The sequence below is a fragment of the Lycium barbarum genome, chromosome 7 (genome assembly GCF_019175385.1).
Source record: "Lycium barbarum isolate Lr01 chromosome 7, ASM1917538v2, whole genome shotgun sequence".
NCBI lineage: Eukaryota > Viridiplantae > Streptophyta > Magnoliopsida > Solanales > Solanaceae > Lycium > Lycium barbarum.
In genome coordinates, this window is record NC_083343.1 from 62028656 (window position 1) to 62052139 (window position 23484).

General features: G+C 38.3%; 1 protein-coding gene across 21 annotated transcripts; it reads right to left on the minus strand.

Annotated features, from left to right (window-relative positions):
• Positions 1-1890: 1890 nt before the first annotated feature.
• LOC132603455 (uncharacterized) lies at positions 1891-23092 on the minus strand. 21 transcript variants are annotated; one of them, XR_009568314.1, is made up of 9 exons: positions 22457-23056; positions 22182-22341; positions 20155-20358; positions 18807-19130; positions 16409-16482; positions 3246-5432; positions 2873-3079; positions 2585-2665; positions 1891-2205 (listed from the first exon to the last, which is right to left on the minus strand). XR_009568314.1 is itself a non-coding variant. In XM_060316527.1 (9 exons), exon 6 carries the CDS (start codon positions 15944-15946, stop codon positions 14540-14542), a length of 1407 nt encoding a protein of 468 aa, XP_060172510.1. In that variant the 5' UTR covers positions 15947-16482; positions 18807-19130; positions 20155-20358; positions 22182-22341; positions 22457-22572; positions 22854-23092; the 3' UTR covers positions 1891-2205; positions 2585-2665; positions 2873-3079; positions 3246-14539. The 21 variants fall into 21 exon arrangements, 14 of the variants coding, with proteins under 14 accessions (XP_060172510.1, XP_060172512.1, XP_060172511.1 ...); XR_009568318.1 differs by lacking the exon at positions 16409-16482 and having other exon boundaries at positions 3246-3911; positions 18807-18926; positions 19053-19130; positions 22457-23048; XM_060316527.1 differs by having other exon boundaries at positions 3246-16482; positions 22457-22572; positions 22854-23092.
• Positions 23093-23484: the final 392 nt, after the last annotated feature.

The following is a 23484-nucleotide window of genomic DNA, read 5'->3' on the forward strand; positions in this document are numbered from 1 at the left end:
CAAGCCGTCTTTAACCATTCAAGCATTTGACAGAAAGTTAAAGTTTTGGAAGTTGGAATACGACATGGCAGTTTACGGGAAACTACTTTACGGTCCGTATTTCATTTTACGATCAACTGGCCAAAGTGCAAATCTGCAACTTTCCACATTTTTAGAACCTATAGTTAGTCATTATGGAGCATAACCTATCTTTTATTGCAATTGCCTTTGGAATCTTACTTAAGGTCGTCAAACGTCGTTCCTTTCTTATTAAAACACCGTACACGCTATGCCCTTTGTTAGCCTATCCACTGTACGTTCGCGGGGAAAATTTTCAAGGTGTAACAAATAATCAGGCCAAAAGAATAAAAGGGACAGCCTTAACATACCTTGGAACGTATCTAATTGTCCAACGTCTACTTCTTGAATTCGTAAGTCTACAAACAAGATAACGTAGGCCACCATTAGACCATTTACATCACTTACTATCCAATTCAACTCAAACATCAACAACAACATCCACAACCTCAATATCAATTCTTACATATCAAAATATAACCAAGTCTATTCCAAATCCTCTCTCAAAACAGCCCATTGTCTCACCTTAACCCTTATTCAACTTATCACTTCCATAACTATATTCCCTTTACTTAAAACAGCTAAAATTCTTGATAATAACTCAAACACAAAGGTAAGAATCATATACATACCTTGAAGGAGCTAGGATGCCAAGAACCAAACTCTAACTCCGATTCCCAAGCTCATCAACTTCAAAGAAACCCTAGGAACAACCTTTTTCTTCACTAGCTCGGGTTTACGGGGCTCGGATCTTGCTAAAATTCCTCCAATATGACGGAAAATGTTAAGAGAGAGTATTTTAGGGTTTGCTCTGGTTTGGAGAAAAGAAAAAGAGGAATAAAATCGTGGAGCTAAACATATATAGATGGATCAAGAAAGTTCCAGCGATGCGGGTAGACGGTGGGTCGACGGCGCGTCGATGTGCTCCGTCGACTTGCCACCTGAAAGTTCAGAGGTGGCGGAGCATCGACAGTGCACCACGACGGCTCGTCGACGTGTCTGAGTCGCTCCGATTGGTGTCGATTCAATTCGTTCAAGTTCTAATCCTGTCGTATTGCAAGGAACACATACTTATACTTCGGTACATGGGGTAAGACACTTAATATCTCAAAACTCGGATACTGATCTCCAATCCAAGGGCATACTCAACTAGGAAACCATAGGATTTCTTACGACGAAAATGAGAGACATAACATCTGTATTGCCGCTATGGGCTATGATATGCATGAATACAGTATATACAGGCATATAGCGCCATCATCATATAATGTACATACGCGCATATAGCGTCTTCAAGCCTCTGTGGGCATCATCATCATCATCATCATAATATCCACCTGATCAGGGGTGAGTCTATAGCGCCATCGTACCATAAATACGTATATAACACCATCAAGCCACAGTGGGAATCAATATCATGATATATATATATATATACACACACACATATATACTGGTGGAGAATGCACGGGCCCAACATGAAGGAGGTTTAATAGATATATAGACAACTTTATTTGCAGAAAGTTGACCATTTTAAATTTAGATAGAATGTCCAAAACTTGATACCAATTGGAAGTTGGCCAATTCAGTTTGTGAGCATATAGCATAAGTTGCACTTTTGAAGTAATGATCAATTGTCAAGCAAAGAAGGTTTAAAGACAAATAACATATATATTTGCCAAAGTGCTGGGCGAAGGAAAAAAGGGGAGCATGTTAACATTAAACCAATATTTTGCGGCTAGAGTTAAACAAAATATGCAGAAATGGCGGCTTAGAAGTAAAAAACACTATATAGATTGATATGTAACTAGCTGATAGTAAAGAAAATGATAATTTAATGAGAAACCTTTTTAAATTTTTAATGAACTATCACTAAACACAACTGTATGGAACAGTGCACTCCTCAATCGGGCCCAATGTTATAAAAGCTGGAACAACAATTTGATGGATACTATACACACATTTTTTGGAATAACATCAACAGTTGCATCATACTGGTAAATGCCATAGTACATATTCTTTACAACATATATGGGAGAACTATCTACAGGCCACGACTATTTACATATTGCAAATCGGTAATGCATTTTTTCCCCGCGTTTAGTCTTAGTTGAAGCCTCCTTCTTAGCCACTTTTGACACAAGACACCTGTAGTAATTATCAATTGTTAGTGGTTATATCTCAAACAAAGAAGGGAGAAAGACGATAGACATTTGTCAAAATTTCTGGATGAAGGAATAAAAAGAGCATGTTAGTATTCCAACAATATTGCAAATAAAGAGTTAAATAGAATCTGCAGAGATAGCAGTTTAGAAGTTAAAAGCAGGAAAGAGTTTCATATGTAATCAAATGGTGGTAATACAAATTGCAGTAATTTAAAGGGAGACAAATAGACTTCCAAATTTGTAATGTACTGTCAATGAACACCTCTGTATAGAAGAGTTGCACCACTCAATGTTGACATGCTAAAATTCATAAAATACATTCATGAAAACTATAATTTAAAGCAAAATGAAACAGACCTTACCATCTTCAGAAAACAAGAGGCTTAACACTTCTATGTATGTTCATTGTTCAAGATCATGAGATTCATATGAATACCTAAATTCTGCGAGAAAATAAATTTAATAAGGACCAAATACATCATAAGCTTCTACATATAGCACCATGTGCTACCTTCTAATCTACCTGACATACTTCTCGTGACTTTAATTGAAGCAATCACTTTAAACGAACGTACTACAATACTTCCAATGTGAGCAGAACATCGCCAGACAAATCAAATTTGTAGGACTCAATTAGTGGTGAAACTTACCTGGTGCACAAGAATATAAGAAATAGTCGTCGCCCCGGGAATGAAGTTCTAACGTTTTCACTAAGATTGGTGCATGCAGTCAGCCACTGAAAGGGGGTCATCTACACTCAACCACCACCGTCTTCCTTTGAGCGGTTTGCCAGCCAAATCAATTATGTCAAGGCTATGCAAGTGAAAGAAATCTCCGTTTTCCATATTATGCGCTACCTGTTCAGCCATAGAGGAGCAAATCTTAGGAGCAAATTAAACCGATACAAAAATTATATGACTTGTAATTATGACTCTTTCCCAGTAAAAATTTTTAATTATGTTTTCAGATGTCGTTGGAAGTGTTAGTAGTATCTTAAAAGATAAGAAAAGAAGCAATTGGAACCTGCAGCAAATTTGAGCTTAAATCACTTTGTTGCGAGTATTATCTATTCTGTTTCTTGATAGATTTACTTCCCATCCACTTTGTGAGTAGGTCCTCATCTTCTATATCAAGTTCTTCTGGAGAAAGGACCTGCAAACAAAATCAGCGAGACATCCGCCGCCAATCTATATTCTGACGACAACATAAGGCATGTTTATCCTTCTTTTGGTACTTTCCAGTGTATCAAGAGTCTAGAAACGATAAAAAAGAACAAGCGTCTTAAGCAACCTGAAGTTGTAAATTTAACGGAGTATAACAGGGGTCGATGACTTCTATTGGAAGTGGAAATAGGATATGCCTTTTTCCATTTTACCAAGAAGGCAATCTCACATTTGGTTGGAAGTCAAATAGACGACTTTAGCAACTGTATCGAATGAGCTAATTCATCGTTCCTTATATACTTAGCCCTTTTTCATTATACTTTTTTTGATATATTCGTCCTTCTCATCCATGTTTGGAGCCATATTTGCCCTTGTACTCTATATTTCGGTCAAATTTACCCTCCATCCGTTAAATCTTATCCCATTTTTTATTTTCCTTTTTCTCCTCCTCTTCTTCTTCTTCACCATTTTCCTTCAATGGAGACCACTGAAGCTCAAATTTGGCCAAGTTTGCAATTACATCCATCTGTACATTTCAAGAGTTGTATTAATTAATCAAATGCCAATGGATCATGAAACACAACTTACATTTCTCTCATTATGTTTGTATTGTACCCCATATCTCTCAGGAGTACAGATTGGATCTTACTCTATTGGAAAGGAAAAATATTCATAAAGTTAGCTCTTGTAACAATATCAATTAGAAGAAGCAATGATGCTTACCAAATAAAGAAGACATCCAATTCCAGATTCATCAGTCTGCCATAGTAATAGAGATGATTCAAAGAATTCAAGAGAGAAAACATCACCAGATATGGCACCACTACAGCCCGAAAATCGGATTTTTATACCTTTTTTTTAGCCCTATCCATATTATATCTGTTCAATCCTAATTAGTCCAAAGGTTCAATTCAATAGAGTAGTACCCTACGGTCCTACTAATTATAATATTAAGTCCATTATAGATTTTTCTACTAAATTAAATACGCAATAGCTTGCAAAGCTGGAGTTTACTTCACTACTTTAAGAATAAGGCATCTTCCAATGAAACAGAGAGAATAATTGAAAACTTTTGGTTTAGTGGTAACAACTCTTTCCTGAATCCACATATTTAGTTTCACATTATGCTAAGACATTTGGTAGATCCACAAAACCTCTATATTGAGTCGTCATTTCCTTCTTTTTAATCTCATTCTATAGTAAGAAAATAATGACACTATAACTTTTTGTTTCTTTTATAATTTTCTATGCTCATAAAATGTTGGTTCAAGCATTAATTAATATTCCACCATATCTCAAAACTTTACCAAGTTGTAAAGCTCATTTTTTGCACTTAAACTGACTACCACACAAGTTTATCCGCGTTAGTTCCTTTCTATCTTTTTCAGAACTAATATTATCCCACTTGTGACACTGTTCATTATGAACGATGAGCAGAACAAAACCATTCCAACCATCTAAAAAATCACAATTACCATCAAAATAAACTTCAAAAATGCATATGTAAATTAGAGTTACTTGGGCATAAACAAACATACCCATTACCATTCTCAAAGTACCCAGTTGAAGAACAATATTATTTCGCTTGCATGCATTAGTTTCCATCAAATATGGGGCTTTTGCTGGTGCGTCTGTCATGACCCAGCTAGGGGCCGCGACGGGTACCCGGGGCTAGCCACCGAGCACCACTCGTTCTACTACTCATCTTGTTCATTTAATGCTTTTTATCAACTTTTATACTCGAATGGTAAGAAAATCATATTTCATATGGAAACATACTTACTTTTATATACATGTGCCTCTCGACCATCAAAATAATATATATACATATAATAGCATCTCGTGAGACCGTCTAACCCACACTGCGTATCTACGAGCCTCTATTGGAGTACTAAACATAAGGACGGGACAAGACCCCGTCATGCCCTTAAATACATATACATGACTATATACACAAAAGAATAATCAAGCACCTCCGGGACAAATGAGTGCTTTCAACCAGCTGACAGCTACAACGAATATGGGTCGAGCTCTCCTCCCTGTCTACCTATGGGCATGAACACAGCGCCCAAAGAAAACGGACGTCAGTACGAACATTGTACTGAGTATGAGAGGCATAACCAAAGAAGTAAGACAATGACATAAAGGAAACATCGATATAGAACATTTGTATCTGGCTGTCAAGTATAAAGAAGTAATGCATACTGTCTTACTCATACTCATCGCCATATCATATATGCATAAATGTATAAGCTGCCCGCCTATATAGGTACGGTGTAATAATGTATATAAGCTGCCCGTCCATATCGGATCGGTGTGATAATCATAACATTAGGCTGCGTCCAGGCCTCCCGCGTCCGGGGTATCATCTCATGCCGCCCACAAGTGGTGTCTGCCCATGCCATTTGGCCATGGTGTATCGTATAGCTGCCCGTCTTGGCGGTGATTGCCCGGCCAAATAGGCACGGTGTTCTATCATCATCATACATGCTCATCATAACATACTTATCATAATACATGCATAAGGCTTAAAAACAGCTTTACTTTATCGGGGTGACGTAAGGTCGTGATCCCTCGATTTCATTATGGAGCAATAATTAACATTCTGCCTCACCTTGAAGGAACTAGCACATAAGGTGAGTGTAAGCAATAAATAACATCGTTAACATTATAGAATCATCATATCATATCTCTTATCTTATATTGCCATTCGTAGATATAAGCTTTTAGCTATCTGGAATATAGGAACTCACGAAGAGGAAAGAAAATCATGCTAGAAGATTCATGCCATTAGAAAGAAAGGACTAGCCTCACATACCTTTGACGTTTAACTACGCTAGCGCTTTCTTGTTCTCCTTCGATATTACGTTTCTACCTTCAAAGAGAATTCGCACTAACGTTAGTTAATTCAACTATAAGAACACGTGACTATTTCTAGGGAAAATTGGGCAGAACTTCCTTTGTTTATACTACTGTTTTCCCATGTTCTATATCAACTCCCACACTCTCACAACAACATTCACAATATTGAAATCAACAATCATCATTTATATACATAGACCACAATCCACCATTTCTCTTCAATTTCTCCACATTTGTGGTTATAGCTTACTATCGTGTTTCCTCATATATAATACTTATTTCATGGTCTAAATGTCATTTATAACGTATTCATAATCACAACACACCAACATTCATGGTTCAACCCAACTACCATCCAACCATGACATTATTCACTCATTAATGACCCATTTCCTATGTCCTTCTACACTTCAAGTATCTTAACCTTCCAATACCTTAAACAACATGGTTTAGTCATGAAACTTACCTTAGATGATGGTTGAACAATCCTTGAATGGAATTACTCCTCTAGCACCAAAACCCTGCTTCACTTTCTTTGGGTTTTCTTGAGAGAGATGAACCTTAGCTAGGTTTCATACACCTTGTCTCATGGATTTGGTGTTATTGATCATGGATTTCCTTTGATTTTCTTGTAATTAAGAGTAGAGAGTACTCTAGAGGTTTCTAGAGAGAAATATTGTGGGAATGAAATGAATTCAATGAGCTTGGGTCTCCTTTTAATGACTTAAAATCAAATCCAGAATTAACAGTAGCTGAAGTGCACAGTGATCGTAAACCCAGTTTACGGTCCGTATTCCAGTTTATGGGCCGGATTTCGTGGCCGTATTTAAGCATATCAAAACCAGAAAGGTATGCTGGAGGTCATGGTGATTTACGATCACGGTTTACGGGCCGTATTTTGATTTACGGTCCGTATTCCAAGTCGTATTTAACCATTTGAACATTTGGCAGAAAGTTGAAGTTTTGTAAGTTGAAATACGACCTGGCAGTTTACGGGCCGTATACCACTTTATGGTCCGTATTTCATTTTACAACCGACTGGGCAAAAATGCAAATCTGTAACTTTTCACATTTTTCAAAACCTATGATTAGTCATTGTAGAGCATAACCTATCTCTTGTTCCCATTGCCTTTGAAATCTTACTTAGGATCGTCAAACGTCGTCCCCTTCTTATTAAAACATCATATACTTGTACTCTTTGTTAGGCTATTCGTTGTACGTTCACGGGGAAATTTTTGAGGTGTAACATTCTTCCCCCCTTTTGGAACATTCGTCCTCGAATGTTAAGTCATCGGGGATTCTAGAAAAATTTCGCCAGAGCTTCCCCTGTAATATGGCACTACCATCCTGTCATCTCATCCCATAATATCATTGCCTCACAGGGCTACATCACAATAGCAACATATCTATGGCCACACACGACCAAAAGTATGAAAAGTAAGCATATATATACCTTATATCGTTGACGTTTCATCTTGAGTCTCTTCTGGGGGTTGGAATAAATGCGGGTACTTAGACTTCATACTCTCTTCCGCTTCCTAAGTTATTTCTTCTCGGTTATTGTTTCTCCACGATACTTTAACTGAAGCTACCTCTTTATTTCGGAGTCTTCGCACTTGCCTGTCTAGAATAGAAATAGGTACTTCTTTATAGGTTAGCTTTTCTGTTAGTTGCACATCATCTATCGGGACAATCTTTGTGGGATTTCCAATACACTTGCGGAGCATCGAAACATGAAAGACTAGGTGGCCTAGTTCGAGCTCCGAAGGCAAGTCCAATTCATAGGCGACATAACCCACCTTGCAGATAATTTTATAGGGTCCAATATATCTAGGACTTAGTTTCCCTCTTTTGCCAAATCTCATCACCCCTTTCATTGGCGACACTTTCAAAAATACCCAATCATCAACCTGAAATTCCAAGTCTCGTCGGCGATTGTCTGCATAAGACTTTTGGCGACTTTGGGCTATTAGCAATCGATCTCGGATCACCTTAACTTTTTCCACCGCTTGCTGGATCAATTCAGGGCCTACTAGTTGTGCTTCTCCTATTTCGAACCATCCGATTGGAGATCTACATTGCCTTCCATATAGAGCTTCATATGGAGCTATTTGAATACTAGAATGGTAACTATTATTATATGCAAATTCAATTAAGGGTAAATGATCATCCCAACTTCCACCGAAATCCAGCACACACGCTCGTAGCATATCTTCCAAGGTCTGAATAGTACGCTCGGCTTGTCCATCGGTCTGCGGATGAAATGCCGTGCTAAGCTTCACTTGAGTGGCTAGACCTTCTTGAAAGGACTTCCAAAACTTCGCTGTAAACTATGCTCCTCTATCTGTGATAATAGATAATGGAATACCATGAAGTCATACAATTTCCTTGAGATATAACCTCGCATAATCTTCGGCTGAGTACGTGGTCCAAACTGGAAGAAAATGGGTTGTTTTCGTCAATGTATCCACGATCACCCATATAGAATCATACTTGCTACGGGAACAAGGTAACCCCACGATAAAATCCATATTAATCACCTCCCATTTCCAAGTAGGGATTTCTATTGCTTGTAATAAGCCTCCTGGCTTTTGATGCTCAACCTTTACTTGTTGGCAATTTGGACACTGTGCTATAAATTCCGCTATGTCTCTCTTCATGCCATCCCACCAATATATTAACTTAAGATCATGATACATTTTCGTGGTACCTGGGTGAATATAATACCGAGAACAATGTGCTTTTTCTAGAATTTGTTGGCGCAATTCCGCTACGTTCGACACACATAACCTGCCGCGGTATCTGAGAACTCCATCCATAGAAACTTCAAATGAAGACTTCCCTTTTCCATGAGATGTGTCTCTATAACGACACAATTGAGGATCTTCATATTGTCGTTCTTTCACTTCCATGTCCAGGGATGAAATAGTGGGATCATTGATGCTAATCCCCACATTACCCGAATCGATTACACGTTGTTATAGCCCGTATTTTGTACGTTCGGATAATTGCGAGAAGTTAAGGGCAAGACCATTTTCCAAAATTATTTTAATGTACAAGTTGTTATGAATATTATTTATGAATATTATTAGTATGGAAATATTGAGAAAAGCTAAGGGTAAAAAGGAAAATTCACAAGATGGTTTATGGTAATATGGCGGAAGGCTAAGGGCAAATTCAGAATTTGGAAAATATTTTTCGTGAATTACAAGACTAAATACAAAAAAAAAAAAAAAGTGGGCTTGAATAAAAAGGGCCATGTTGGCCGTGCACTTGGGGTGGGCTTGGCCCAATTAAATTAATTATCCATGTGTATAATTAGATGACCAAGTGGTCATATTTTCATTTCATCCTTGGAAAATTCAAGAAGCATGGAGAAAAGGAGAGAAGGCACCATTAGGCCATGGCTTGGCCAAAAATGGTGTCCACAATATTGGACAAGAAAAATAATTTTCTTTTAGCTTTCCTACTAATTTTAAGGTCCTCTTTAACGTGGTATAATTGTTGGAGCAATAAAACCATCCATTTTTACGAGGAGAAACTCTAGCCAAGTTGAAGAGCTAAGAGGAAAAGGTAAGGTTTAACTCTCTTTCATATGTTATTGATGGTCTATGCATGTTGTTGAGTATTGTAGTATGTGGAAATGAATGAAATTCATGAAATATGTGTGTATGTTGCTTGGCCGAATATAGTGGTGTTGTGTAGGAAAGATGAAATAATTTTATTTAGTAGTTTGATTGTTGAGTTGTGGATTCTATGATGTAAAATGAGGATTTAATGGTTGAAAATGAAGTTGTAATTGTTTGTGGATTATGGAAGAAGTTAATGTGACATTAGTATGATTCCTTATAATTATAAGATTAGAGTTACTAATGTGTATGTTGTAAATATACTGCATGAATTTGGAAATGAGACATGTGTTTGGAAGATTGTAAGTTGGGTTGTTGTAATTGAATTTGAAAGAAGGAAGTATGTTGTTATGGTTCTTGTTGCATTTGGAAGGTTTCGGGTGGAATGGCATATTGGCTAGATTGTTTGGAATATTATGTGAATTGTTTGAAGTGATTCTTGAACCATGTTAGAATGATTTCGGATTAATACTTAGATGTGAGATCATTGATGGTAACTTGGCTATATGTGATCGAATTGAGTATGCATGGAATGTCGTTGAATTATGTGACAAGGGTTGTTAATGTTAGAACGCGTCTTGAATTGATTATGGATATTGTTGGCATGATTGTTGGTATTGTTGTTGATATTTTGGCCGAGTTAAATTCTCGGGATTGTTGATTGATAAATTGGCCGAGTTAGATTCTCGGGGATGGTGTATGTACAGGGGAAATGCTGCCGAAATTTCGGCAGATTATAAACGAATTCATTTGAAAGAATAAGACAAGTATGTGTCGATAAGTCTAATGATTATGTCGGTTCTTTTGAATGTAGACTAGCGAGCTTGGGCAAATAAGCGTAGCTAATAAGGTGTGGCACAGGTATGTAAGGCTTACCCTTTCATTCTTTGGCATGTCCTAGAGCCAAATAAGGTATGATATGCATCTTGGGGATGACTCTATTCTGTGATTCCGAGTCTGTTTATGATTCGTATTCAACTTTTTGATATGTATTTGTGATTTCCGAAGCTCTATTTGATATGTTTCCGAGGTTGTCGATGATTCTGATTCACTTCTGATATAAATATGTCTAATATGATCGAGCTTATTATATGATTGAATAACAAGATAAGCATAAAGAAATGTGTTTCTAAAAGAGATCTGTAAGTTTTAATGTCCCTAACTTTCGCAAGGGATCTCGGATTTGCTTTGAAATGTTCGTAAAAGTTCTGTGGTAAAAATGTCCGTAACTTTCACGTACATATGGTTCCAAAAGTTATATTTGATTTAATCCATAACGATATCTGAAAGGTACTTGATATGGTTGTTGCTTGATCTTCCAAAAACGGCTTCTGAAACGCTTGTGGAACGTTCTGTACTTCGAACGCTTATAACTTTCTTATACTAAGTCGGATTGACCCGAAACTGGTTTCTGAGCCTTCATGTGTCGGTAAGTATACCGGTCTGTCAAGTCTTGATTTACGTGCATATGGTTTCGCACTACTCTGTTCGTGCAAGTCTCAGTATGTTCTCCACTGCGTCCCGGGCCAGGGTATGTTCTCGTGCGTACTTCTCTGCATTGTTCACCGCGTCCCTCTCACTTGCGGGCCGGGGCATGTTATATATGATATGATGACATTATGATGTGATGACGGGGTGGTGGCCAGGATGGCACATGATTTATTCACCGCGTCCCGCAAAAGAGGGTCGGGGCACGTTACATGCATATATGATACATGACATTGGCATACATGATATATGATTCACCGCGTCCCTCACTGGAGGGCCGGGGCACGTTATATGCATACATGACATATGATTTACCGCGTCCCTCACGGGAGGGCCGGGGCACGTTTGATGTATACATGATATATGATTTACCGCGTCCCTCACGGGAGGGCCGGGGCACGTTATATGCATATGTGATATATGATTCTGACATGCATTGATGATTTTGTTCACCGCGTCCCTTACCAGAGGCCCGGGTTCTGTTATATGCATCTGTGATATATGATGTCAGCATACATAAGGAGTCCATCCACCGCGTCCCTTACTAGAGGGCCGGGATCTGTTATATGTATATGTATATGATGACATATGAGGTCAGCACGTATGATCTGTGTTTGGAAGGAAAGTAAGTATTCTGACACTCTGGACGATTTACTCATTTTCTGTACTCCTTCTGACATGTGACATCGGTATACATGAGTTGCGTTTGGAAAATAAGCTCCTTGGTTTTTCTGGCTAATGTACTTACTTTTGTTCCGTTGTTCCGATTGTGATTCTGTTTTCTATATTTCATGCCTTACATACTCAGTACATATTCCGTACTGACTCCCTCTTCTTCGGGGGCTGCGTTTCATGCCACGCAGGTACATACAGATGAGTAGAAGATTTGTCAGAAGATGTTTTAGCAGGATTGGCGAGCTCCATTTACTCCTGGAGTGTTGCCAAGTAAGAGTTTATGTGTTATGATGTTTTTTTCGAAGTTAGAGACTTTGCAGACAGAGTCGTGGGTATAGTATGTCAGTTTTGTAAGCGGCTCCATCGGCCGATATGTCATTCTGTATTATGTGAAAGCTCTATATGATTACAGATTTTTTCTGATTTGAAACCATCGATAGAAGAAAGATTTTGAAAGCTTACTATGTATTTCACTTTTATTTGATTTCAGAATCCGAAGAAATTATGTGTGTAATAAGAGTCTGTGGGTTCGCTCGGCTCCGGATATGGGGCCGGGTGCCCATCACACCCTAGGGATATTAGGGTGTGACACACGTACTCCAAGATTAGATAGTTGGCGGAGCTCATGAACCATCTTTTTCTTTTCCATAGGGACTTCACATAAACTGCCTATTGATCGTCGGCTAAGCGCATCGGCTACTACATTCGCTTTTCCAGGGTGGTACAAAATGTTCACATCATAATCTTTTAACAATTCTAACCACCGTCTCTGCCGCAGATTCAACTCCTTTTGCTTGAAGATGTATTGAAAACTTTTGTGATCTGTATAAATATCAACATGCACACCATACAAATAATGCCTCCATATTTTTAAGGCATGAATAACCGCAGCCAATTCGAGATCATGAGTTGGATAGTTCCTTTCATGTTTCCGTAATTGTCTCGAAGCATATGCAATAACTTTACCATGCTGCATCAATACGCATCCTAATCTGACACCGGAAGCGTCACAATATAACACATAGCCATCTGACCCTTCTGGAAGTGTTAAGACCGGAGCTGAGGTCAATCTGTCTTTCAACTCTTGGAAGCTGCGCTCACAAGCATCATTCCATTGAAATTTGGCTGACTTCTGGGTTAGCTTCGTCAATGGGGCTGAAATAGATGAAAAGCCCTCTACGAATCTTCTATAATAACCTGCCAAACCCAGAAAACTACGAACTTTTGTAGGCGTCGTAGGCCTTTCCAAGTCTTCACAGCTTCAATCTTCTGAGTGTCAACTCGAATGCCATCATTTGAGATAACATGGCCCAGAAATGTCACAGAATTTAGCCAAAACTCGCACTTTGAAAATTTTGCATACAATTCCTGGGCTCGAAGAATGCCAAGAACAATTCGCAAATGGTCTGCATGTTCTGACTCTGTGCGAGAGTACCAGAATATCATCAATAAATACTATCACAAATAAGTCCAAAAGAGGCCTGAGTACGTTGTTCATAAAACTCATAAACACGGCCGAAGCATTAGTTAATCCAAACGAGATCACTCGAAATTCATAGTGGCCATATCTCGTTCTGAAGGCCGTTTTGGGAATTTCCGCTTCTCAAACTCTCACTTGATGGTAACCCGACCTTAAATATATTTTAGAAAACCACTTGACACCTTGCAATTGGTCAAATAAATCATCAATCCTCGGAAGAGGATACTTGTTCTTTATCGTCATCTTGTTCAATTTCCTGTAATCAATGGACATTCGTAGGGATCCGTCTCTCTTTCTTACGAACAAGACTGAGGCTCCCCACGGCGATGAACTGGGTCTAATAAACCCTTTTTCGAGCAAATCTTTCAACTATGCCTTTAACTCTTTCAATTCTGCCGGAGCCATTCGATACGGAGGAATAGAAATAGGCTTGGTGTCTGGCAACACATCAATGGCGAAGTCAATTTCTCTCTCTGGAGGAAGACCTGGGAGTTCATCTGGAAATACATCCGGAAATTCATTTACTTACCGGAACTGATTGGAAAGTTGGCGGCTTTGACTCGGTGTCATGAACTCGAACTAAATGATAAATATAGCCTTTAGCTATCATCTTCCTTGCCTTAAGGTAGGAAATAAACCTACCCTTGGGAGATGCCGTATTACCCTTCCATTCAAGCACAGGCTCTCCCGGAAATTGGAATCGAACCACTTTCAATCGGCAATCAACATTAGCATAGCACGAGGCCAACCAATCCATGCCCATAATTACATCGAAATCCAACATTTCCAACTCAATCAAATCAGTTGTGGCCTGGCGCTCACATATCACAACTACACAATTTTTATACACTTGATTTGCTATCACGGGATCACCAATCGGAGTAGACACCTCAAAAGGTTTAATTAGCTCAGGTTTCACCCCAATACAACCAGCAACATATGGAGTAATATAAGAAAGAGTAGAACCCAGATCTATCAATGCATACACATCTCGGGAAAATATAGACAATGTACCTTTAACTACATCTGGGGATGACTCAAGATCCTGCCACCCAGGGCTCCCAATATAAACCTGCATGCTGACATCAGAGGAGTCTGCCCTACCGGGCGCGCTGAGGAAGAGCCAGCTGTTGAACCTGTAGGCTGAACTCCGACTCTACTACTCATCGACAGGCAATCTCTCATCATGTGCCCAACCTGGCCACAAGTATAACAAGCATCCAAACCCTGGCGACATTGTGCGGAATGTAATATACCGCACTGGCTGCATTGCGGTACTGGGGGTCTCCTCTGACTATAATCTTCCCTGAACTGGGAATCTGAGGCCCTCAAACTCTGGCCCTGTCCTGAACGGAAGGAGCGATCAAATCTCCTACCTGCGAATCGAGGAGGTGCATTGGTCACCGTCTGGCCGGAGTACCTAGAATATGTCTGTCTTGATCTCCCTCTATAATCACTACCTGCTCCCATAGATTTGGCCCTCTTACTTTGTCTCTTGTCGATATCACGGTCACCTCTTTGTTGTTGTTGTCGTCCCTCTAAATTCTGAGCATGGGCTTGTATTCGGGAAATATCCATCCCGTCTTGCAAGGAAGCCGTCAAACAATCTCTAAATAAATGTGGCCCTAGGCCACTCACAAATCTATGTACCCGATCTCCCATGTCGGCCACCATAGCCGGGGTATATCTAGCCAAAGAATTAAATTGCATGATATACTCCCGGGCACTCATATTTCCTTGCCTCAAATTTAGAAATCTATCCGCTCTAGCTCGGCGAACCTCGGGTGGCAAATAGTGACGATTAAATGCATCCACGAATTCTTGCCAAACCGGAGGAGGCGCATTCTCTCCTCTTGATAATACCCAGTTATTATACCATAAAACTGCCACATCCCGGAGTCTATAAGATGCCAACTCCACGGATTCGGTTTCAGAGGCATGGACAATCTTCAATGTCCTCAATATTTCGTCTATGAAACCTTGCGGGTCTTCATCCGGCTTTGACCCGAAGAACTTCGGAGGATTTAGACTCATAAAATCACGGGCTTTGGTACTTGCGGCCTGATCACTTGAACTCACATTTTGTCGCTGTGGCTGCACGGCGACCAATTGTGTCAATAGATGTATAGCCTCGATCATTTGTTGACCTGAAGCAACCGGTGGAGGAATTGGAGCTGGAGCTCCTCCTTGTCCTTCCACATTAGGCGGGGCAGAAGAAGTGTTAGACAAGGCCTCATTATGTGATTCGCCTTCTTCTATATTCATCGGAGGCTCTCTTTCTACCCACATCTTTGTCGTAGTCTTGCCTATCTGGGCGGCTGTAGCTTTTCCCTTTGGCGGCATTCTGAAATCACAATAAGCTATTAGGGAGGATAAAATCTTATACATAGCTCTATCGCGCGATCTCATAAGAAGAAAGATGGTCATTTTTCCTAAATGCCCTGTAGCCTCTTGTTTATTGATGTGGCGCACAACATACCATAAACAAGACTCTACTAGACACGGCTCGTAGACACTTCCAAGGACTGAACCGCTCTGATACCACTTTTGTCACGACCCTGCTAGGGGCCACGACGGGTACCCGGGGCTAGCCACCGAGCACCACTCGTTCTACTACTCATCTTGTTTATTTAATGCTTTTTATCAGCTTTTATACTCGAATGGTAAGAAAATCATATTTCATATGGAAACATACTTACTTTTATATACATGTGCCTCTCGGCCATCAAAATAATATATATACATATAATAGCATCTCGTGAGACCGTCTAACCCACACTGCGTATCTACGAGCCTCTACTGGAGTGCTAAACATAAGGATGGGACAAGACCCCATCATGCCCAAAAATACATATACATGACAATATACACAAAAGAATAATCAAGAACCTCCGGGACAAAGGAGTGCTTTCAATCAGCTGACAGCTACTACGAATCTAGGTCGAGCTCTCCTCCCTGTCTACCTGTGGGCATGAACACAGCGTCTAAAGCAAACGGACGTCAGTACGAACATTGTACTGAGTATGAGAGGCATAAACAAATAAGTAAGACAATGACATAAAGGAAACATCGATATGGAACATTTGTATATGGCTGTCAAGTATAAAGAAGTAACGCATATTGTCTTACTCATACTCATCGCAATATCATATATGCATAAATGTATAAGCTGCCCGTCTATATAGGTACGGTGTAATAATGTATATAAGCTGCTCGTCCATATTGGATCGGTGTGATAATCATAACATTAGCCTGCGTCCGGGGTATCATCTCATGCCGCCCACTAGTGGTGTCTGCCCATGCCATTTGGCCATGGTGTATCGTATAGCTGCCCACCTTGGCGGTGACTTTCCGGCCAAATAGGCACGGTGTTATATCATCATCATACATGCTCATCATAACATACTTATCATAATACATGCATAAGGCTTAAAAACAGCTTTACTTTATCGGGGTGACGTAAGGTCGTGATCCCCCGATTTTATTAGGGAGAAATTATTGACATTCTGCTTCACCTTGAAGGAACTAGCACATAAGGTGAGTGTAAGCAATAAATATCATCATTAACATTATAGAATCATCATATCATATCTCTTATCTTATATTGCCATTCGTAGATATAGGCTTTTAGCTATCTGGAATATAGGAACTCACGAAGAGGAAAGAAAATCATGCTAGAAGATTCATGCCATTAGAAAGAAAGAACTAGCCTCACATACCTTTGACATTTAACTACGCTAGTGCTTGCTTGTTCTCCTTCGATATTACGTTTCTACCTTCAAAGAGAATTCGCACTAACTTAGTTAATTCAACTATAAGAACACATGACTATTTCTAGGGAAAATTGGGCAGAACTTCCTTTGTTTATACTACTTTTTTCCCATGTTCTATATCAACTCCCACACTCTCACAACAACATTCACAATATTAAAATCAACAATCATCATTTATATACATAGACCACAATCCACTATTTCTCTTCAATTTCTCCACATTTGTGGTTATAGCTTACTATCGTGTTTCCTCATATATAATACTTATTTCAAGGTCTAAATGTCATTTATAACATATTCATAATCACAACACACCAACATTCATGATTCAACCCAACTACCATCCAACCATGACACTATTCACTCATTAATGACCCATTTCCTATGTCCTTCTACACTTCAAGTATCTTAACCTTCCAAAACCTTAAACAACATGGTTTAGTCATGAAACTTACCTTAGATGATGGTTGAACAAGCCTTGAATGGAATTAATCCTCTAGCACCAAAACCCAACTTCACTTTCTTTGGGTTTTCTTGAGAGAGATGAACCTTAGCTAGGTTTCATACACCTTGTCTCATGGATTCGGTGTTATTGATCATGGATTTCCTTTGATTTTCTTGTAATGAAGAGTAGAGAGTACTCTAGAGGTTTCTAGAGAGAAATATTGTGGGAATGAAATGAATTCAATGAGCTTGGGTCTCCTTTTAATGACTTAAAATCAAATCCGGAATGAACAGTAGCTGAAGTGCACAGTGGTCAAAAACCTAGTTTACGGTCCGTATTCCTGTTTACGGGCCGTATTTCGTGGTCGTATTTAAGCATATCAAAACCAGAAAGGTATGCTGGAGGTCATGGTGATTTACGATGACGGTTTACGGGCCGTATTTCGATTTACGATCCGTATTCCAAGTCGTATTTAACCATTTGAACATTTGGCAAAAAGTTGAAGTTTTGTAAGTTGAAATACGACCTGGCAGTTTACGGGCCGTATACCACTTTACGGTCCGTATTTCATTTTACGACTGACTGGGCCAAAATGCAAATCTGTAACTTTTCACATTTTTCAAAACCTATGATTAGTCATTGTGGAGCATAACCTATCTCTTGTTCCCATTGCCTTTGAAATATTACTTAGGGTCGTCAAACGTCGTCCCCTTCTTATTAAAACATCATATACTCGTACTCTTTGTTAGTCTATTCGTTGTACGTTCACGGGGAAATTTCCGAGGTGTAACAGCGTCCACCATCTAAGCTTCATTTTTTGATAGAAATCTGCTACCCAAACATTATTGCATACTGGCATGAAAGAATTTAGAAATATAGGGTATCTATATCTATATTATAGAAGAGCTGTCTGTGTGTGTGAGTGAGTGAAGCGATAGCAATTTTACAGTGAAACTAAAAAAGATCATCAATATTCACCTCAATAGTAATAGAAGGCACAATGCTGATTCTTGAGGTTAAAGCCAAGAGAATCAAAAAATAAAAAGCCATAGTAGTAAAGAGAATAGACCCGTGCGTATGTCCTCAATGTGTTTGATGACTTTTATATCTCATACTCCATGGATAAACCCACTGGAAGGTTCAACCAACCTCTTGTACAAGTCCAGTCCATAGCATCATGCTTCGCAACCTGCACAGTGTTGCTGATGCTGTTGATGTGCATACCTTGCACTGGGTCAAGCCTATCATAGCAGAGTATGCAATGGAGGAACTAAATATATAATTTATCCTTATTGTGTATTGTAATGTTACCAACCTTTGTTCATTCTTGGTATTTTTCTAATCATCAACACAGAAAAAATATGAAGCATACAGACCTCTGCAGTGGTCAGGCCTATTTGAAAAAGTAGTTAGAAGAGAAATTATCATAAATTAATAGGAGATTCTAATACATATCTACCCCTATGGCATTGTATGTTAATGTGCCCGTCTCACGGTATTGTAGTGACATGTGCTTTTGAGTGCTGTAAATGTCCGGATTACAATTAGAAAATGAACTAAGGGTTTCATATAAACATTTAGACTGCTAGGAGTTCAAGGAAAAAAAAAACTCAGTAAATATTACTCCGTTAAAGAATTTGTATTCAGCGGGCTGTACAATAGACTCATTGGAAGTGTAAGCAACAGAGACAAAGATATGCGTGGATATTAACTTCAGTTATCTGGAATGTGCGCCACAGAACTATTTTACCTTCATCCGCTGTGAGATAACATAACAGTGGTGAATCTTATGTAATGAAGTTATATAAGATGTCCTAGACTGGCAATATCTCGCATTTGCAATGCAAAAAGGAAAGAAATGGAGAAAGAACTCAGAAACAAACAAAAAGCATATGATTAGTCAACAAAGGCAGTTTACAAGCTCAATATTCAGAGACTCCGAAAAAAATTCTTAGCACGCTGTATTACATAAGTCGAGAAGATCAGATGTTTAAAAATGAGTAGAAGACCATCCGTTTCAGAATATTACTGTGACTATACAGTAACCAAACAACAAGTGAATCAGATCCTAAAATGTGCACTGACAGGAAAAGCCAAATCTAACTAATCTTAACACAGAATGTTAAGCTTCAGATGGATCTTCCACATAAAGAAATATAAATTTTTCAGATTTCCATACCCATGATAAGCTACAGCATTAATGTAAGCAATTTCCAAAATCAACTACCAGTAGTAGAGAAAGTAAAAAACAGTTGAATTTAAGCTGTAAACAACAAATAAGCACCAGAGAAGCTCACAGTAATCAATCCTTACGCATCAAAAGAGTTCTTGGGCAAAAATTACAGATGAAAATGGGATATACCAGTTACAAACTATCTAACAAAGCTGTTTCTTAATATAGTAGGAGCAAAACATACCTAAATTGCCAGGCACATATTTTTCCAAATAGCACAGAACTGTTATCATCAAAGCTTCCTCAACTAAAAGTTTAATAGTATTAAATTAGTTTTGTCAACAGAGAGAATTCGTAAAATATTGAAAATTATATTTTCGTTGACCAAGTATTGAAGTAAGTCTTATCTTTTCATCTTGAGAGTATTATCCCCTTAAAAGTATTGACACTGCAAAGTAAGACAGTAAAATAAATTAGTATTCCAACGCAATAAGAAATCTGCTACTTTGTTTAATATACTAAAATAAAGACATAAAATTGGCCTATAACCGTAGAGACGTAACTTTACAAAGGATAGAATTGTAGGCACAAGACAAGCAATAATTACTTAAATTTCACTATAGCTTAATTCATGAGATACGAAAGGCTAAAACGGTGTATGAGGACATATCCCTATCACTGTATTTTCAGAGCTGAACAAACTGATTCAGTTACGATATATTTCTGATGAGGTAGGAATCTTTGATTCTTCTTGAGTTCATTTTCCCCACGGGATTTTCCGAAGCATGCATATGCTTAACGTTTAACTGTTTATATCAGTTTCTATTTAGTCCTGATTCCAGCAAATGGGACTATGAAAATCATTACTATCCTTTCGCAAATACATTCTTTAATTCTAGACCGTCCTCACTTATGTCTTTCAATACTAATTAAATAGAGCAATACCTATAGTTGGCTCTTCAAATATGTTTGTCTTCAATCCGAGTGTATTTACTTGGTCAGTTATCCATCTTTACAAGTTTTGACTTTATTTGTTGTTCTTAACTTCTTTTTTGAGCTCTCTCTTCCATAATGATCTTAGTATAAAGGCTACACCAAATCACTCTTCCAAGTTTCAACTGATGTCTAACTTTCAGTTAATTAATCCCCGAGAACCTGCAACATCTCTTTTGTATCAATATCATCTTGCGCTGTTTGAGTACAATAATTGGGATTCTGCAACTCTTAACAAACATGCTCCAATTATTTTCCTTGTTCATTACCACTCTCATTACTCAACTAATAAAGAAGAAATATACAGGCGCACCAAAAAAATTGGAGAAGGGCTCAAAATTACGGAGACAAAAAAAAACAATAATGGACATAACTGAGAAATTAAGAAGCAAGCAATTCACGGACTGATTGTGCAATGAAATTGATTTTACCATCTTCATAGAAAAAAAAAGCTCAACACACTTTATGTTCATTGTTCATGACCATGAGATTCACACCAATACCAACTTCCCCAATCTTCCTCGTTAATCAAATGGAAAATGCTCTTGCATATTACATGTTAAGTTGCCGAATATAACGCCTTACAACTCTACTTAGCCAATACATAAATAATAATGTGATAAGTAAGATTAACCTCTACTTTTCTCCGTCACAGTTCTAGCAACAACAAACTACTATAGTATAACATTATAGCAGTAGACATCAAGATATCAGTTTAATACTCAAATTGCCTTGTATCTAACTGATAATGTCTGAGTGCCTCGAAGGAAGTTCTGATTTTACAGGCCTGAATCTTGAGACTTATCATCAAACATTTCTACCAATTTGTTGCTTGGTTGTAACTTGTTTGTCACGAAGTATTACACTTGGTCTAATTCCTTCATGTAGATTTTTTATCCCTGGCTGCCGAGGCAAAATGATTGGAAAGTATCATGTCACGTCTATCTATTAACCATAAAGGAAAACCTACCTGTTAATAGTGTCATTGGTTATCATCGTTCTCGGCCGCCAAGATCCTATATACCTTCCCACCGTAAGATGCATTTTCAGGAATGTGAATTTTCAGAAGCCAATACTAAATTGTATATCTGAAGCGTAGTACTCACCAAAGATATAGTGAAACAAATAAACAGTCCAAAAATATAACAAAAAATCTTTTTTTGAAGCACCTTATGACTATAAAAGTTCATGTCTGTATAAATCAATCTGTGTATCTTCATTCTAAGGAATTGGACCAAAATATAAAATCAATACTGGAAAAGCCATTACCACACGTACTTTTACTATGTGAGCGCATTGACTTTCTCGTTTTACCAGCTGCCGCAGATGAAGAAGAAAATTTGAACTGGGAGACAATGAAAAGCAGCATTCTCTTCAGTCTCCCTATGCAATTGTGCAATTTCAGCAGGAGAAAGGCCTACTGGAATCTTGTTGAGGTCTGGAGAAAATAACAATACAACCATCTCAAAAATGACCATTACCATCAAACTAAACTTCAAACACCATACAAAAATAAATCAGACACATTTTGTGCATATTTAAGTAAAACTTACTTGGGCATACATAAACGCTCAAAATACCCAGTTAAAGAAAAATACTATTTCGTATCCATTCCTGTCAAATATGGGGCTTCTACCATCCAAGCTCCATTTTATCATAGGAAAAAAATCTGCTTCCCAGGCATTGTTACATAGGCAGAAGAGGCAAAAGGAAAAGAATAAAATGATGAAATTGAGAAAATTAGAAACGTAGGAAGCAAAATAATTAGATAACATAAAGTAAAAGGAAAAAAAATCCAACAAATGGTTGCCAGTGGTGCGAAAAAGGCAGCAGGGTGAAACACAAACAGACGAACTGGAAGATGAAAATAACGAGCGATTTATTCAATAAAGTAGAAAGTTTTGGGAAAATCCAAAGTAGAGGCATACAACCAAAGAATTAGAACTACACCATGATATGTTTCTTTATGGTTATCTGTTCAAGTCACACCCTCAGATTTAGCTTAGAACAATTATGAATTGCAAAATCAGAATGTATGAAAAGAACCCAGGAAACGCAGCGAAAGAAGAAAAGACGAAGGAGGAAGTATGAAGAGAACCCAACAATGGGCTGAAGCTTCTGGAAAAGGGGAGAAGAATATCAAAGAGAGAGTAATTAGGACGAAATGACCATTTTACCCCTGGTCGAAACCTAAGGCTTTTCTAATATATATATATATATGCATGTGCAAGAGCCATAAAGAGACATCATGAACTTATCAGACTGATGTAAGGTCGTTACACCTCCGATTAACATTATTGAGCTAACTTCATAATTATAACTTCATCATCAGTCAATGCAATGAGGATCGGAACACGTTATGAAGGACAATAAACATAAGCTTTCTACGACTACTAAGGATAGAGTCATTTATGAATACTATTCATTCGTTGGAATGATGCTAAAAGAATGAAAGTAGGTTCCTTAACATACCTTTGTTGTTTACTTAACGACTCAAAGTATATCTTCCCGAAGCCTTTAATCGATATTGAGATGGTAACACTTATAGTTAAATCCATAGAAGGACTTAGAAACATACTTT